We start from the raw sequence: 18,359 nt of genomic DNA, 5'->3' as shown, positions 1-18,359 counted from the left end.
AGATCAACCACAAGTCACACTAAGTCTGCCACAGTGCACATCCATTTACTGTTGATGTTATCCACTGTTTCAAGAAGTAGTCCCCCCCCCCCCAACAGAAAAGCTTTCCTCCTCTCCTTCAGCTGGCCTTTTGATCCTGTCAATACAGTACAAGTGCCAAAAATGTTTTCCTTCCTTTCCTTTGCTTATATTTTGATACTTTAGAGCAAGAGTGTCAAACCATGTGCCATGATGGGCTCAGTATCCAGGGAACACACTAAAAACAAAATGATTTTTTTTTTTTTCTGAGCGGTTTTAACTTAGCCACAGGCTCACAGCAAGGAAGTACATTTAAGGAGAGATGTAGTAGAATACACTGTCTCTGCAGTACGGTTGCATAAGTGTTTATTTAAGAGTAGTTTACTGTGAAAATTTAAATCCGCCCCCAGTCACCAGAAGAAAATGTTGGCGTTGTATGTTTCTGCACTTCATTAGTATATTAGATTTCTAAAGTCATGTAGATCAGGTTGTGTGTTTATGAGCTGAGCTTCTCATCAGGTGCACGAGGGGATAGTGGATGGCGTGAGACCTAGGTGACCAACCTGGGTATTTTTAACGATGGTTTGTGACATTTCCAGCTGTGTTTTTGGCAACAAAAGAGGGTATTTTAAGCCAAAACATGATCTTTTCCTAACCATAATGTTGTGGCTTTTGTGTCTAAACCTTACCATGCATTAGCCACAGCGTTGTTACAACAAAAAATTGAAAATCAAAATGTCAAGAAACATTAAGTGTCTCATATTCTCGAACATATTCTTCGTTTGCAGAAACATACAATGCTAAAATGTATTCTGGCGAATAGGTTATACATCATGTAAATATTATGGATGGGACTTCCCAGATACAACACAATATTACACAATACTTGGGTCACAATACAATATTATTGCGATTTTAAATGTATTGTTACATCTTAAGTTTTGCCATAATATATTGCAATTTATTACCCTTTTTCAAGTTAAGAAAATTAAGCAAATTAAGGAAATACTTCGTCAGCATCTTCTTTTATCTAATAAGATACGTTTTCAGTCTTTATATCTCACTTCAGTCATTTTTATTGGAATGTTATTGTATTTAGTGGACTGTAAAGCAACTGATTTTATTATTGTAGTAGGCCAACAAAAGTTTAATTTGTATTTGGAATATTAATAATTTATATAGTAAAAAATCAATATTTGGCCTCCAAGCCACACAAAATATTGCAATACCTTGTTGGATAATTTTTTTCCCCAACATGCTAAGTAAATATTACTATTCACTTTATAATAAGTGTTTGTAAACATAACTTGAGTTAATGAATAATTTTACAATATGGGAATATGTTTATTCGCTTTCCTCATGTCACGTTAGATGAGAAGATTGATTCCTTTCTCATATCTGTAGGCTGAAGTTCGTGCCAGCAGCTGCTTAAGCTTAGCTTAGCATTAATTCGGGGAAACTGCTAGCAAGACTTTATCTTAAGGTAACAAATTCTGCCTACCTGTCCTCTAAAGCTCATTAGTTAGGCATCACATATATCTCTTTTATTTAATACAAAATACAAATTGTAAAAGAAAAAAAACTGCCCAACAAAAAACACATTTTGACACTTCAGTTTTGTATGTATTGTACAAACAAAGAAAAACCCACCAACCCCTGTTTCCAGTCCCTATGCTAACCTAAGCTAACTGGCTGCTGGCTTTAGCTTCATTTTAACATACATGGATGACAGGATGCTGTTGATCTTCTTTTAATATTTGAGGGTTATCAGCAACCTAAGTAAGTGATGCTTTTATTTGCAGCTGTTGTCTGATCTGCTTAAAAAAAAACACTGAAACTCTCTAAAACAACACCAGCTCACGGCTCTAAACAGTAATTAGCTGTGTGAAGGACCAAGACCATTCATTAGTAGCTTTTTTCTTTGGGTGGTTTTAATAGTATTTTTTAAGTTTAGACACACATATTTATTCTAAAACATTTCTAAGGATTTGGCCTCTGTGACTAAGCTGTGTGAATACAGCCTCAGGGGATATACGTGAACTCAGCCAAAGAGAAGGGAAGGGTCTTTGAAATCACCTGTTGTTTGGACAGCTTGCAAACACTTAGTCCATCGTAGCACATAGTTTGACACACATGCCCTGGTATAAAAAACTTATTTACATCACATAATGCTACTGCATGACAGGGAGAATCTAATAGTTGACCAAAATACAGACTAAATGTATTAAAACACAAATTTGCCCTGGGGTTCAAAACTATTCATTAAAAAAATAGACCATATTAAAAGCCTGAATGTAAAGTAGAGACATAATGAAGTGTTTCCATATGGCATTAATCCCCTCAAGTGACTCAAAGATATTCCCATAACGTATTTACATGAGATAACGTCCTCATTAGACCCCATTGTTCCATGAGAGCCCTTTAGGTTGACTGATTCAAGTATTCATGATTACTGTTCATTACAGGCTATAAATAGGCATAAATGTAAGTAGGCTCCACTGTGATAGAGAATAATGACCTGTAATATGAAGCAATGTCCAACTAGAGACTTGTTTGTGTTGTTGCTGCATGAATGCATGTGTTGTGAGGTGTTAACACACTTTACCTGTACCTCTTCTCTCACAAAATGTAATAATTTTGAGGAAAACAGTCATGTGTATGAGTATTTTGACTTAAAGGTACAGTGTGTAGGATTTAGGTGGATCTATTTGCAGAAACGGAATATAATATACATGATTATGTTTTTATTAGTTCACAATCACCTGAAACTAACAATTGTTGCATTTTTTAAATAAAATTTATAGTCGTTTAAATCTTAATAGGGAGCGGGTCCTCTTCCACAGAGCCCACCATGTTTCTACAGTAGCCCAAAACGGAAAAACCAAACATTGGCTCCAGAGAAAGCCTTCCTCATTTTTACATTACTTGAAAGCCAGCGCAGGTTTTCTTACATGCTTGGAAATGGAGGGTGAGGGGAGGGTTTTCATTAGTCGCAATCTGCATTCTCACCTATAGATGCCACTAAATCCTGCACAGTGTACCTTTAAAGGGTTAATACAGGAATTGTGTAAAATGTTCTAGATCGGTATCTTTTTTTCATTATCTGGGACCTGTCTCACAAAGCAAGTGCAAGACAGTCTGGCTTTTAAACAGGCCTCAATAATAAGGCTGACATTTTAATATGCTAAGTAGCCTGGAACAGGAAAATAAATAGGTTTGCCTTTCTCTCTTGTAAAGAAAAAAAAAATACAGGATGAACAAATACAAGAAAAAAAAAACAGAACATTGAAATGTTTCATTAATGTTGCTTGTGTTGGAGTGGCGAGGAGCACTGCAGGAGTGTGATTTGTTAAATTAAAAAAGACTTGATAAAAGCCTGTGACCAAAATGTAGCTTGAATAAATCACTGGGAGCTAATTTGCAGTGTGCAGACATCTTCCTTTTTTAAATTAAAAAGGCTGATCACTGCTTGTCATTAGGGCGCACTCTGAATACTTTTCAGAGTACTATTTATATGACAGTGTCTTCATGAAGTCGATTAATTTTCTCTGGTCCTGCAGTGAGGGAACTTGAGTCCAACTGTCTACATTAAACCAGTCACTGAAAGAATTTCAACACAACAGTAGATTTCAAAAATGTTTTTTCCGACTACTCACTGTATATATATATATATATATATCTTTATTTCAGACTCAGGGTCCATAATGAGACATACATGGACACAACAGCAAACATATAACATAGAATAAAAAAGAATACAGCTAAAGATATAAAAATAGAGATTTCTATAAAGTTAAAAACAGACAGCTGTACCAGTGTTTCCAGAACAGAGATTGATAGTTACTGTTTTGTTAGAAGCACTGTTTTATTCCCATAAAGAGGAACTAACTACACTACAAATCTTAAATATATTTCTGTTACAACAAATAATCTTAGGAGCAGTAAAGCAAAGTCATTTGGACCTCATTCACCAATAGCCTCCTAAGTGTTTTTTTCTTAAATGTGTTCTTAAGAAGGGCTCTAAGAAAAGTCTCCGTCAGATTCATGGCATGTTCTTAAACTGCAGATCTGTTCAAACCTGTGTTTTCATAATGATGAATCAGTGTGATGTGTCAGTTGATCCTCATTAGCATAGGTAAATGCCCCGAAAATCCCCATTAAAGGGCACGAGACTGCAGGGCCATGTGCACACACAGAAACTGAAGAAGAAGAAAAGTTGAGAGAGTTAAGTCAAGAATGCCCAAGTGAAAGTCTGACGAGGGTGGAGCACTGGACTCCAAACATTAAAAAAAAAAACAAAAAAAAAACTTTAATAGGTAAAAGTGGTGGTGCCTCTGCAGGAAGTAAACACCAAAGGAGTTATCATATTTAATAGCATCAGGAGTGGATATAAAATAACCAAAAAAGATGCATGGGATGCCTAAAATATGCATTAATCATCCACCTGACCCACAAACCACAACCTTAATGCATTACAGTAGCACATCTGTCAGGACTGAGCGCTCATTAAGGTGTACATGTCTGTGTGTGTTTAGAGAGAGACTGAGGGGGAGGAAGTGAAAGTGGACTATTTCACACAGTGTTTCTGAAAGTTATTAATAACTTACTCTTAATGCTGCTTTGTCACTTCTTGTCCCGCCCACCCAACAGTGATATTTTCTAGCATGTTAACTATTAGATGGCCTGGCTCCCATGAGCATAACTGATGTTAATTGAATTGTTAGTGTATTTTTTATTTTAAGAGACCATAATGCTTATGATAAAACAATCAAATTAATTATTATTCTACTAGAAAGTAAGTGAGCTCTTGAGTGTGCGTGCGAGTGTACACATTTTTACAGTAAGGGGATGTAAGACTTTCTTTAGACCCACAACAATGATAAATTCAAATTCAAATTTTTACAAAAATAAACTCACTCATAAACACTATTCATTTCCATACAATTTTATTTTTCTAAAGCCACAGGAAGCCACAGGAGAGGGGCTAAAGAGCTGCATGTGGTTCCGGAGCCACAGGTTATCTCCCCCTGCTTTAGTCATTTACATGTGAAAAGCAGTATGTTTTACTAGCTTTGGCCATAGCTATTTTTGTGAAACCTAAAAGCCAGAGATAAATGCAAATGTATCCAGCTCATATATAAAATCCTGCTTTGTGAGACAGGTCTCCACAATAGGTTTTTTTTATTGTGGATGTTTTGTGTGTGTGTCTTGTCGTCTTGTCTTCTTTGATATCTTCACATGACTGTACTTTGTCTCGTTGTGAGCCTAATTAGTCAAGGCCCGTATACTGTGTGTGTGTGTGTGTGTGTGTGTGTGTGTGTGTGTGTGTGTGTGTGTGTTCTTGTGTTTCTATATTTCTTGGGTCCCAACCAAGTAGCAGCCTCAGAGGCTGAAAATTGAAGCCAACGCTGAACTGCCAAAAGCTGCAGTTCCTTGTATGGCCACTTGAGGCTGACTCACAGAATGTATAAAAATAATGGACGTAGCTACCGTGACGTCACCCATTGGCTTTTGGACTCCTGTTTTGAAGCCCGGAGTTTGGCAATTTGGCCATCGGCATCTTGTTATTTTGGAGCTAGAGGTGACCATATTTGGACGAGAGGGTGGAGCTGTGGAGGAACGAGGATTGGATCTGACTGAGAACCTGAGGACACACCTTAGAGTAACTTAAAGATGTACTTTTAAGCCTTTGTAAAATGTGTGTGTTATTTAAAAACTCACCCCTGTACAGTTGTCATGAAGGGGGAAATTAGCTATAGCGACCAAAATCTTTTTTTGCGCTCTACTGTCAACATGTTTATTTCTGCTGTCAAGTATTGACTTCTGGAGCCAGTCTCAAGTGGCCTGTCAAGGAACTGCAGTTTTAAGCACTTCCGCATTGGCTTCATTGATCCCCATAGACTGTACTAAAATGCCCAACTTTACAGCAGCTATAAACATGTGTACAGCCTGGTACAAGAGATGTTTTTTATAGCTAATTTCAACATTCATGACGACCGTATGGGGGTTGAATTTTTATGTAACTCACCCATTTGCATTTTTGTAAGGCTGAAAGTTACGGATATAGCAACAGCCAAAATTCCAATCTTGAGGCTTCAAAACTGGAGTCTACAAACCAATGGGTGACATCACAGTGGCTATGTCCATTATTTATAAACATTCTGTGGTCCCAACACAGGGAGCCCACCCACAGTGTGGGGTCCGACAACCTTATGAGGACCAAAATGCTTGACCCCACAAAGTTAACCATTTAAATGAGTTCCAGAGACTTCCCTGATGTGCCTGGTGGCTCTCTTAAAAAAATCCCTCGCAAGAAAAATCAGTGTGTGTGCATGTGTGTGTGTGTGTGTGTGTGTTTGTGTGTGTAGTCCTTGCACTTGTGATTCCTATTTGTTAAACTAATGTTTGTCTATGAGTTTAAGTGTGTGAATCTGTGTGTCTGTCTTTAGTCTTTGGTCCTATGTGTGTAAGAGCTGTAGAGTGTGTTTTGTTGCCACTATCGCTCCTCACCCCTCTGCTCTGCACCCCCTCCACCTTTCCCTCCCTCCCTCCAGGACAAGACGAGCGCTCTGAGCCTCAGCAATGTGGCGGGAGTCTTCTACATCCTGATCGGCGGCCTGGGCCTGGCCATGCTGGTGGCGCTGGTGGAGTTCTGCTACAAGTCCAGGACCGAGTCGCGCCGAATGAAGGTGTCCACCGCGCGAGCCGCTGCCGCCTCAGCCGCTCAGGCCTTTCACTGCTCAGCCTTAGACAGTGGTGCTAGCGCCCCCTACACAGAGCTGCAGAGCTACGGCCTGTACGCCAACAACACTGTTAAGATATAAGGGCAGAGCACAGCCACGGGGTAGGAAAACGCTGTGATTCAAACCATGATGATGATGATGATGATGATGATGATGCTGATGACATCCGCCTCCTCACCCTCCCGCCCATCTAACCGTGATCACAGTAGGGCCTCTCACGGCTTCCACCGCAGTGCAAACGCTGTCCTGTACCTCTCTCTACCTCTGCCGCTACCTCGCTCAGTCTTTACGTCACTGATCTCCTGCAGTGTTGTTGAATCACTTGATTTGAAAATTGCCATTATGCCTGTTTCTTTAGATCATACAGCTGACATTATTAGCACTGTAGCGGATATGGTAACAAAACAAATCATTTGTCCTGTGTTAGTATTGCAGGGTTTTAGCATGTAGCATATTTAGCATAGTTAATCTTTAAATTCACGTTTGGACCTGAACATCTCACACTGTATTTTATCGACTAGGGATGCACTGATTGTAAAGTTCTGGGCTGATACCTTTAAAAATAACAATTTGGCTGATAGCTTTTTTGTTGTTGTTTTTCATTTTGTTTTTGTCATTTAATTCTTTTTGTGTCAGGGAAACAAAAAAAATCTTCATCCTAAGAAAACCTAAAAAACTGTTTTAAAGTCATTCAGCCCTTCATTACACTTCATTACACCTTTGAATGAGCACTAATTCAGTCATACAAATTTATGACACAAGCCTTTTTAATATATATAATATATCACAATTTGCCCCTAATATCTATTTTATGTTACTGTGAAAACACCAACAAATTTCTCCTTCAAACCGCTGTATTTATTAAACTTTCTCACCAAACACAAAATTTTACAAACATACATTTGAACACATCATGATAACGTTATAATTTACCTTCGCCCAGTACTCATTTGTACTGAAGAGAACATGTTGTAAATCAGTTCAACCTCCATTAGCTGTAAGTTCTGCCCACCGGCTGCTAACAGCTAACATTAACTAGCTCTCCTCCTGCCGACGTTAGCACAGCTTTGTTGTTCACTATGTAGCATTATTGGGGAAAAAATAGGGTGTCTCCTGATGCGTAGATAGTGAGTTTACCGCTGTCCCGATGGCGCCCTGGGGGCAGATCTCTGTTTGCTTCAAACATGTTTTCTATGGTGCCTGGGTAAAAAGGACGCTGTTAGTCATTGAATCCTGCTTTTTAGCCTCTGTAAAATTAATGTGACAGTTAAACGTCGGCCACTGCCATCGGTGACTTTCATCTCACTGTCAGATAGGCTGATGGCAGTTATAAGGCGATGTGTCGATACCAGTGTTTGGCCGATGAATCGGTGCATCCCTAATGTTGGCAATGTGTTGATACAAATTTGTCATTTATAAGCATATTGTTAATTTCAGTGGTGGATGATATAAAATATAAAAACTCACAGGTTAAATACACATTACTTTTTTCCTTTCAGCCCTTTCAGCTTACACAAATGTTCCTTTTAGCCCAATCCCATTACTACACTGATTACAATAATCTTGGAGCACACATTCACAAATGAAGACATTTCATTTCGCAGCACAGGTATAAAGGCAATTTAAATCACAGTGGTACATCTATCTACCTCTGTCGCTCTGAGCAAATCTCTCCCCTGCTCCTTCTTCTCTTTTTGCTGACTGTCTCGCAAACGCAGGGCCCATTGTGGTGAACATCCTTTATATGTATATCATAAGGCAGGCCTGGTGCGGCTCACATGTGTTCCATCACTGCTTTTTAACCTAGAACAGTCTAACTCAAGCTGTTGTATGTTCAGAAATCTGAAAGGAAGGACTTGTTGCTTGTTACACTTAATCGGGAGATGTGAGGTTTCTCCTCCGTCAACAGCGAAATCGTAGCTGTTACTCATCTGCCTCGTGGATCAATTTGCAACAAACAATCTTTGATTTATTCTCCCAACATCAAAGCGCCCTCACTGATACATTCTTCGTGTAAACAGATAGAAAAAAAAAAACAAGGCAGGGCCAAGACAAGGAGTGATCTTCTACATGAATCTCTTATGTTTTAATCAGCGCACGAAGAGGCACCTGATCAGTATGCTGATGAGATTGGCGAGCAGCCTATTAGTGCGGCGGTGCCTTTATGCTGTTTGGCTTGAAAGAAACAACAACACCATTCCAATTAGAGGCCGGTGTAATTCTCCAATCCCCACGTAGCACTCACCGGTTGCTCCAGATCTCGCTCGCTTTGCCCAATTTAATCAGCTATAGAATAGGGGATGCAGGCAGACACCGAAGACGAACACACACACATACACACACACACACGTGTATCACACATCATTAGGTCGGCTTTGGAGCCCAGTGGCTTTTATTGCGCTAGACTGGAGAATAGAGCTATTAAACCAATGAGTGAAGCCTCGGCTCCCTTCTTACTGCCCACACTTCGCTCTGCTCCTCCCGTTACAAATTAGGACATTGATGCACATCAGCCAGCACCGCAGTTTACCACCCGCGAGTATCACTCAGGCCCAGATAAAGAGGGTGAAAACTAGCACCCTATGACTCCTAACAGCTAATTCTGCTCCTGAATTTCCTGGCGTGCCAGCACCACATCCAGACAGTGACATAAACAGCTGCTTATGTGCATAAATTCATGTAATAAATAAAGAGAAATTGCATAACTTATCTTTATACTTCTACAGCTGAAAGGCCTTTTAAAGCACATAATTCAGTGCGCTGCTAGCTCTAAGTGTTGCATAAGAGTTCTCTGTTCTGATTAGGATATAATAGATGCATGTGTGAAAGGCTGAAGTCTGGTGTGGAGACTAATTGTAACCCTTTTTTTCCCTGACAGCAATCCATCAACGACGCCATGCGCTGCTCCACCCTGACCAGGATGAGTGGCAACGGGAGCGGCGGAGAGAACGGACGCATCCTCACCCACGACTTCCCCAAGACCGTTCAGACGCTGCCCTGTATGAGCCACACCGCCAGCATGGGACTGGGTGCCTCTGGCATGTGATCATCACGTGACTGTGCTGGCGGCGAGGAATAGGCAGGGTGGGGCAGAAGAAGAGCAACAAGACTCTAATGACCTCAAAAATCATGGCTGTCCGGTTTGACCCATCTATTCTCCTGGCTGTCAATGCGCCCAACTTGAACAAGACTTAACCTACTGCCAAAATGCACTCTCGAACCGCTCCTTACAAACTCCGAACAGAGACTCGCAACATTTTTTTAATTAGTGGATGTTTGAAAAAGAGATATGGAAAAAAGAGAAGGGAAGTGTGCTGCAATAAAGAAGCCGTCAACGGGGCGTGTTTTTGAATTTTTTACAGTGTTCATTTGTGTGGAGAAAAAAAAAGAACTTTATTCTTCAGTGTGACGCCTGCGCTGTGCCATTTCGATGGAGCTGTTGACGTTAGTCTGCGTGTGCAATATCTTCACCTCCACTGCTGACCCTGTACTACCTAGATGCTTTCTGATGGCTGACGGGACGTGTCTTTGCACAGACGTGGCAGAGGAGAACAAACACCTGTGACTGCTACGATGATTTGATATTGTTTTGGGACATTCCCGCTCTCTTTCACTCTCACATTTACACGCCATTTTGGAAGGACAAAGTGCTCTGTGTAGCATAGCCAGTTTTTAATGATATAGTTTATGGTTTACACTGTTGTAATAGCGCAAAGAGCTTCGTCAAAAGTAGTTTGATTTGATTTATCTGAAGGTTAGCGCTGTTTAAATCAGCGGTTGACCAGGCTACAACAAACATGCATTGCTGCTACACCACATTTAACACATCATGCCTTGTCTTTGTGCCATATGACCATTCTCACAAACGCACACAGATACACTATACACTTGTTGCTACTGGGTCATTTGTTTGACCGACAGATAGATAGAGAGTTTTACTATTTAATGATCACAAAAAAAGTCAGAGGGGAGATTCAAAAATTCTAACTCTGACTCTGAGAAAGGTTATAGAATAGAGAAAACAATTACTTTGTGGCTATGTACAGTACTGAGTGACCTTACACTGTATTCTACTGTTGTGACATTCATAGCATATCCGTTGATATACTAGGGAGTCTGTTTGCAGCACATGTTAACAGACAAAGATCGACAAATAATTCAGATAGAATCTGGAGAAATATTCCTCAAACTATTGTCGGGGCTGCATATTTCACTCACTCCTGTGATGTATTTTCAGCTGTATTCAGTTTTAATGAAATGGGCAGCCGGCTATTCACTCTCAATTTCTTGAGATCCCCCTGCAGATCGTGCGTGGCCTATATAGAAGGGAAGCTGGCCTCCTCTCGCTGTTGCTAGCTGGCTCAGGAAAGAGGTGTGACTGAAACACTTGGTGTGAGTGACAGATTCACACTCACTATTATCTGTGCTTATTGGAAGTCAAGGTTATGGGTGGTCGCCGCACTGCTCGGCTGTAGACTTCTCCCTTTCAGCTCGTGTCAAGTGAACAGAAATCAGAGTGGCACGCCCTGGACAGTAGAGGGCAGAGATGACACAGGGCAGACAGACTGGGTTTGGCATGTAGACCTTTAAGGAAAATTCCACGTGAGAACATGTATGAAGATGTACTTTGCATTTCTTGGCCTGTTTTGTCGGCTTGTTATCAGCTCAACAACATCAGAAAACAATCCTTAAATCATGCTGTGATTTAGAATGAAAGGACACTTTAGAGGAAAGAATATTTTTCTCATTGTCAGATTATCCCATGAAAGGACATGACACAGTGGGTTGTCGTGTATTCTGTGAAGCAGTGAGGATTTAGCAATATTTAACACAAAATGTGATGACAGTTGTGTGGGATTGAGGTCGTGTTTATTTATTTAATTTATCTGTTTGTTTGACAGGGACAATGCACAGCATCTTAGCAGTACCAGGGTTAGCTATAAGCTAATTTACAACTGTAGTCCCTGGGCATGAAATGGAAGATAACATCTCTGTTAGGAAGAAATTAACACTGTAGTATAAAAACACAGATACGAGACAGGACATATTTACTATACAGCAACTACAGCAGCTGGTTAGTTAAATTTTTGAGTGTTTAACCAGTTTTCCATAAGTGCATGCAATGACCGGCTGGGTGAAAAATATTTGCAAGCCAGGGGAGGGGAATTACGTAAAGAGAGAGTCAGTGGCATATGGTAGGGCTGGGCGATATGGCCTAAAAAAAAAAAAAAAAAATCTCAGATTTTTTTCCCAACAAATCCCATTCACGATTAAACATACATATTACCCAGCAATCATCAGCACAAATCTGTATATGACAAAAACACCAAATAAAATAAGAAAGTATTCATTCAATTAAATATTTTTATTATAGTTTATGTCTCCATGGTCCCAGTGCAACCACACTGCCTGCACTGTCTATATTTACACCCCTGTAGAGTGTACATTTCACTACTTTGTTGGATGATAAGGAAACTACTCTGAATGTGTCACACAAAACACTTTAAATTAATGCTAGTCTGTTTCTGCTACAGATGTAAAGAGTGGAAACATAGCTAATGACTGATGAGGTCTATCTGAGTGAAATATTTATAATCGCAGGAGCCAATTAACAGTATGGATCATCTTTCATTTTTTATCTCCAGTTATCATCACAGTGGTGTCTCGTGTTATTTTGAGCTACAGAGATAAAATCAGAGTGTAAATCAGCCTTACTGTGAGCCATCACTGCGGGAATTAAATAAACTTTGCACAATTAAAATGCAGCTAACTACGATCCGAGCTGCCGCTAACGTTAACTCAGCTTGTTTCTCCGATAACTTATGATCCATTCATCCGGGTAAAAGATGTAGTTAACGTTAGTTTAATGTGTTCTGATCTCCCTACCCTGTCTGTGACATTCAGAGCTAAGCTCCTTAATTCCCACAGAAGACACACGTATTTAAAACAGCTCATAGTTTTATTTTTTTGAACGTGCAGTGTTTTTCTAAACTGGGAGATGTAGTTTTTAGCAAATGTTACTCAAACAGGAGTAAATAGTGTGTTTGTCGGGGACTATTTTCAGCAGCGGATTAACTCATATTTGGTGTGTTAATGACTATATATAGTAGCCTCCAAATAAACTAACAGTGCCCGTGCTCATAAGGTAAAGGTAGAAATGTCAGACGGTGCAGTGCTGTGGCTCAATGTTTTGTAAGATCAATTCATTGTTGGTTTTGGTCTTTTCATGGGAAATGTTGACAATAAGAAAAATATTGAATGTCACCAGCCTTATCCTTTAAACTCAACACTCTTACAGGTGAAAAAAAACCCACTGTCGAAGCAGGAAAGAAACCAATAACCGTTGTTCACGATGCATCACAGCCAGAGGCTATGTAAAGGGTACATTCTGTGCCTTCTGCCAGCACGAGCATCTTTTCCTTTTACCACCTACACAAATATTCCTCTGCAGAGTAAAACCATTTCAGGCACCTGGATGATCAGAAATAATGTAGAATATAAAAAATGATCAGGTTAAGTCTGAAGCATGTTTAGGAGGAAGTCCTGAAATGCACTGAGCATCATCATCACCACACACAGTCGATGTCTGAGAGCCCGACAGTGTCCAAAAGTGTGGTTTTATTTAAAGGTGACTGGAAGGTTGTTGCTTAAAAAGGGATTTTCACTGCTGCCGGATGCCAGAGGTCAGCTTTGGATTATGTACCGCACACTTTAGCCGACCTCTCGTTTCACAGCAGAGGCCAAGCGCCTGTACAAAGGCAGCGCTCATCCCCTGCTCCCACAGCTGGTCGTGTGTTATTTTTATTCTCCTCTTGAGTTTCTGTTTTAAAAGACAAAAAAAAAAAAAAGGTACCAAAACTAATGTATGACCTCTCTCTTTCTCTACATCATCATACAGGCAAGAAAAATGGGCAGTCAGAGTTTACTGAAATCACACATATCTCCACCTATTATGTATATAAAAGGCTTTTCTCTTCCCCCCCAGTGAAAATGTTTGTTCTCCTCCCGATCATGCCTCAGTGTACCTGAATTAGTTACCTGCTGCGTGAGTACTTTTCCTTTCTTCCTCCATCTATGCGTCTTCTTTTGCTGATGTTGTATTAATTAGAACACGGCACAGCACTCTTCAGCGGAGGCTTTACCTTCAGACAGATGTTTTATATGCCATAACAGATTTGTAAGAAAAAGAAAACAAACAAAAAAAAAGACACTCAACGTTTGTATTATAAAGGAGAGTTGGGGTGCCGCAAAAGTGTTATACACTTTTAAGAGTGTAAAGAATAAAACACACACACATGCACGCACACACACACACACACACACACACACACACACACACACAGACTGATGTTAAATAATCTGTAGACGCTAATGTTGTTTAAAGCCAGTTTTGAGTTCATTTCATTTTATTTTGTTGCAATTTCAAAAAGGATTTCCTGTTGGTGTTTTTTAAGTGCTTGAAATTTAACACCATTTGAATATTTCTTTGTCGTTTTCCTTTTTCACAGTATTTTACTACTGGAATCTAATCACCAGAGTTTGTTCACTAGAGACATCATTATTGTTGTTTTTTTTTTTTAAACTACAGAAAGGGTGTCAACTGAGTTTTAAAACTAAAACGATGGTCAATAAATGGGTTCACAGTTTAAAAAAAAAAAAAGAAGACTACAACTATTAGGAATATGACTTTTGAGAAATAAACTTTTTTTTCTAACCAAAGTGTCCTGGAAGAAAGTCATCATGCTTTTGTAACTGAATAAAGGAATAAACTATGTATATTTGTTTCCTTTTATTTCCATGGGAGGCATATATCTCACTCTGTGCCTTGGGCGAAGGGGATATGACTTTAGATATTTCCAGCAAGGGAAGAAGAAAGCGCTGCCTGGGTCAGAGAGGAGTGCAGTGATCCAAAAAATAATCTCAGGCAGTCTGTCTCGCGTGAGCAAAAATGAAGAAAAAGCCTCTGGTACATGAGCTGCAAGACAATTAAAAAGAAGCAGTATGTGTAGTCTTAACGGCCCTCGTCAGGGTCATATAGATTAGGGAGAACAGACAACATTTAATTAAGGAGCGTCTTCACATGCATTCCACTCAGACTAATTTGCACCAGCATGTATACATCATTTGCATATATATAAAAGCAGGTAAACAAATCTGCAACGTCAATATGATGAAGAAAAAAAAAGAAGTACACTCAGTATATTATTTCACCTACGTTTTTAGTATTTTTCATTTATGTGATGATGTCTGGAAAGAGAAAGAGGGAGCGCATGCAGCAAAGGTCCTCAGCCAGGTTCAAACCAGGGAGCATTTCTTTTTGTGGTACCTGCCTCAGACCAAGAGGCCATCCCATTATGTTTTTTTAAGCTGGTACATTTATAGAAATTCACATCCATTAGTGCCCCCACTGGTCCAAACTCAGATCTTTCTCTTTAATCTTAATTTTCTTTGAAATGTTTAAAGAATGACAGTAGAGTCCAGTTACTATAATATCAACTCGTCAAATACCGGCTCTTGGTCACTGGCCTTCTGTGTCTGACACTGACCCACTGAGGCACCCTTTGCTGTCTGTGTAAGACGCACCTGGCTGTGTCACTGTGAGCACTCAGGACAACTGATGTAAAGCGCAAGCACAGATAACACACGTTAGACATAAATATACACACAAAAAAATATTAGGCTGATAGGTCCAGTAGTTTGTCAGATAAGCTGCAGACAGACAGACAGACAGATACAAGCACAGATACACACACATGACCAAAGTGATGATCCTATGTAGGCTTATGCCGGATGGAATTAAAAAATAGTCTGCTTTAAAGCCACACTGTGTAGGAATTTCTCCCATCTAACATTGAAGTTATATATTGCATTCAAATGGACAGCACACTCTAGCGCCTCACTGTTTCAAATGCCTAGTGCAACAGCGGTAGCCGCTCTGTACCAAAAAGCTATGATAACATTGATGAAACCATGTCATCTGATATTTCATGGAGTATTCATTCAGGCTCCTACACAGACACACGCCATGCAAGTTGACAAACCCCCTCCTCACCATGCTGGCTGTGTTTACAATGTAGGACTGTTGGGGCATGTGTAAATCGAAACAAAACAATCACGTCTTGTCTTATGACAGTGGCTAACAGCTGTTGCCGCCGTTAGCCGCTGTTAGCGACGCTGGTCCTAACAGCTGTTAGCCATTGTTAGCGGCGCTGGTCGCTAACAGCTGTTAGCAGCGCTGTTAGCTGTTAATGCTGTTAGCTGTGATTGCATTACCTCTCCCCTGTAGCAGCTCCTTCCAGCTGGGAAAGGCTACTCCGAAGTTGACCATCGTTTTTTGAATTCGCCAGTCTCGTTGCCTTTTTGATTCCCTTTTGAGCTTTCTTGGCAACGAGGATTCTGTCTCCCGTGATGCTGCATATGCATGATCCTGCATTATGCTCAAAGAGTAGGACTTTGTTTCAAATTTGCTGGGGTAGTAGCGAAGTGCCTGTAGCTCCTCCCTTCGGCTTCTCAGTCACGCAGCGCAGGCCTGGCTCTCAATGAAAACGCCAAAGGCGAGGCTGAATGTCCCTTGTTGGCGGATGTATTCTCAAGATGGCGCACGTACATGACGAGACACCGGTCGCAATGTATATGTAAATGAGAATTTCGGAGCTTACGGACATACTTAGATACGCTGATGGAGGTAAATACACATGTGCTAGGACACACTTTTGACTGCAAAATTTGTTTGTCTCAAAGAACAACTGAAATTGTTACACATAGTGCCTTTAATGTTTCTTGTGAAGCATAAGCGCAGATAACAAAAAATTTAATTTATTTAGGTCATATCGTGCATAACTTTAGTGAAACACAGCCAATATGAAGCTCCAATTCAATATAAGACCAAGCTTTTCTATTGATGTCAGTTTTTGAGCCATCAAAGACGGGGTTAAGGCATGTTGTTTTTAGCCCAGCCGATTTCCAGAAATGCCTTTTGCGCGATGCTTGTGCTACGTGATTTTGTTGATGGCTTGCAGCCCCTAACTGGCTTGTTAAGGAGAGTGAGAACTCAGCAGTCGATGGTATAAAACAGGTTTTCAAAAACTGTAAACCATTACAACTACGAGAGGTCCTTGAGCTTACAGACATAAATATGCACCAAAAAAATATTAGGCTGATAGGTCCGGTAGTTCATCAGATTAGCTGCAGACAGACAGATACAAGCACAGATGCACACACTTGACCAAACTGATGATCCCCACTAGGCTTATGCCTGGAGGAGTTAAAAAATAGTCTGCTTTAATGTTTCTTCGCAGGCACATTTTTTTACGCCTTCTCCAATAATGTCACCCATCTTCACCATTTTTGATGTCTATATCTGTGTCGTGCCTTTTCATTCTTGTTCAACACAATATAAGTACTCGACTGTGACGCAGGAATTTATGTAATTCAGTTAGGCAACTCATTTGGGATAGATAATTATGTTAATGTAGAATATGTACAGCCTTAATGTTTTGCGTCTAGGCCCAATCCTCATCACTCCCCATGAGGAACAGCAAGCTCAGCACAGCAGGGAGTGGGGAGTGATGATAATAACTTCCCCACCTTAGAGGAATGTAAACTGAGAGCCCACAGGTGGATGCTCAGATGTAGGTGGGACTTTTTGCACTTTTTTTGGTCAGTAATTTTCAAAATAGTAGTTCAAACTCGCTGTATCTTTGTGCACATTTAGAACATGGATGGTGACAAGTCAAGGGAATGTAAACCCGTCAAAACCGCACCCATGCAAGGTATGTTATGACGCACTTGGCTTTTTTTAATATCAGTTCAGCAGATGTTATTACTCCAAGCACAAACTGACTGTAACATGTCAATGAAGCTGTGACGTTGGACACAACCTCAGTGTACCTACGTGCAAGAACTCTGCTTGATGATTAATTCATTTGTTTGTTTTGTTATTAATTTATTTTCTTGCCTGGATTGCACACATTCAGCTTAGGAAATTGCATCTCTGTGCATGAGGGGTGAAACGAAACATACCATTCATTACTTGGAAGAAACATTTCATGCAACAGTCGTTTCTCATATTATTGTTCAGCCTGGAAGAGGAATTTATTATTATGATGAAGAGGCAAATATAGAATGTGCCATTGTGCGCTGTAGTGCTTATTGTGTACGTTCACATTTGTGTGTGTGTGTGTGTGTGTGTGTTACATAGAGATAGCAGGGTGTCATGCTGTGTCACACCCCATGATTAGTGACATCAACTACCGGAGAGGTCCCGCGCTTTCTCAGTCTGACAGCCGAAGGCCTGCTGTATAATTAACATCTCTCCCTTTCTCTTCTACATGCTAGGTGTTTCAACTGGATATTTGCATTTTTGTTTACAACCTCTCAACAAGCTCTGAAGATTCTCACTTATGACTTTAAAACAAGGTGTTTAAAGACACTTGCCTCACACTTAAAGTGATCTCTAGCATCACATATTCATATGACGTCTGACAACTAACTTTCTGTCCTCGCTATAGGTCACTATAACGATTGTAAATGTCCAGGAGTCACGACTCACTGGCGCTCTGAGCCAGCACCTCAGATGAAATTTATCTTGTGAGATTG

The 18,359-nt window shown here is 40.2% G+C and overlaps 1 protein-coding gene across 1 annotated transcript in view; it reads left to right on the top strand.

The window, feature by feature from the left end:
* gria1a (glutamate receptor, ionotropic, AMPA 1a) overlaps nt 1-14,525 on the top strand; it is a 95,129-nt gene extending 80,604 nt beyond the window's left edge. Inside the window, 6 exon segments of the mRNA XM_050042273.1 lie at nt 6,573-6,707; nt 9,640-9,693; nt 9,695-9,731; nt 9,734-9,801; nt 9,803-9,862; nt 9,864-14,525. Of these exon segments, the coding sequence (XP_049898230.1) occupies nt 6,573-6,707; nt 9,640-9,693; nt 9,695-9,731; nt 9,734-9,801; nt 9,803-9,862; nt 9,864-9,956 (447 nt within the window). The 3' untranslated portion in view covers nt 9,957-14,525.
* The last annotated feature ends 3,834 nt before the right edge of the window (nt 14,526-18,359 follow it).

This window comes from Epinephelus moara, chromosome 4, assembly GCF_006386435.1.
Source record: "Epinephelus moara isolate mb chromosome 4, YSFRI_EMoa_1.0, whole genome shotgun sequence".
NCBI lineage: Eukaryota > Metazoa > Chordata > Actinopteri > Perciformes > Serranidae > Epinephelus > Epinephelus moara.
Note: the sequence above shows the minus strand (reverse complement) of the source record. Positions and strands in the feature narration are given on the sequence as shown.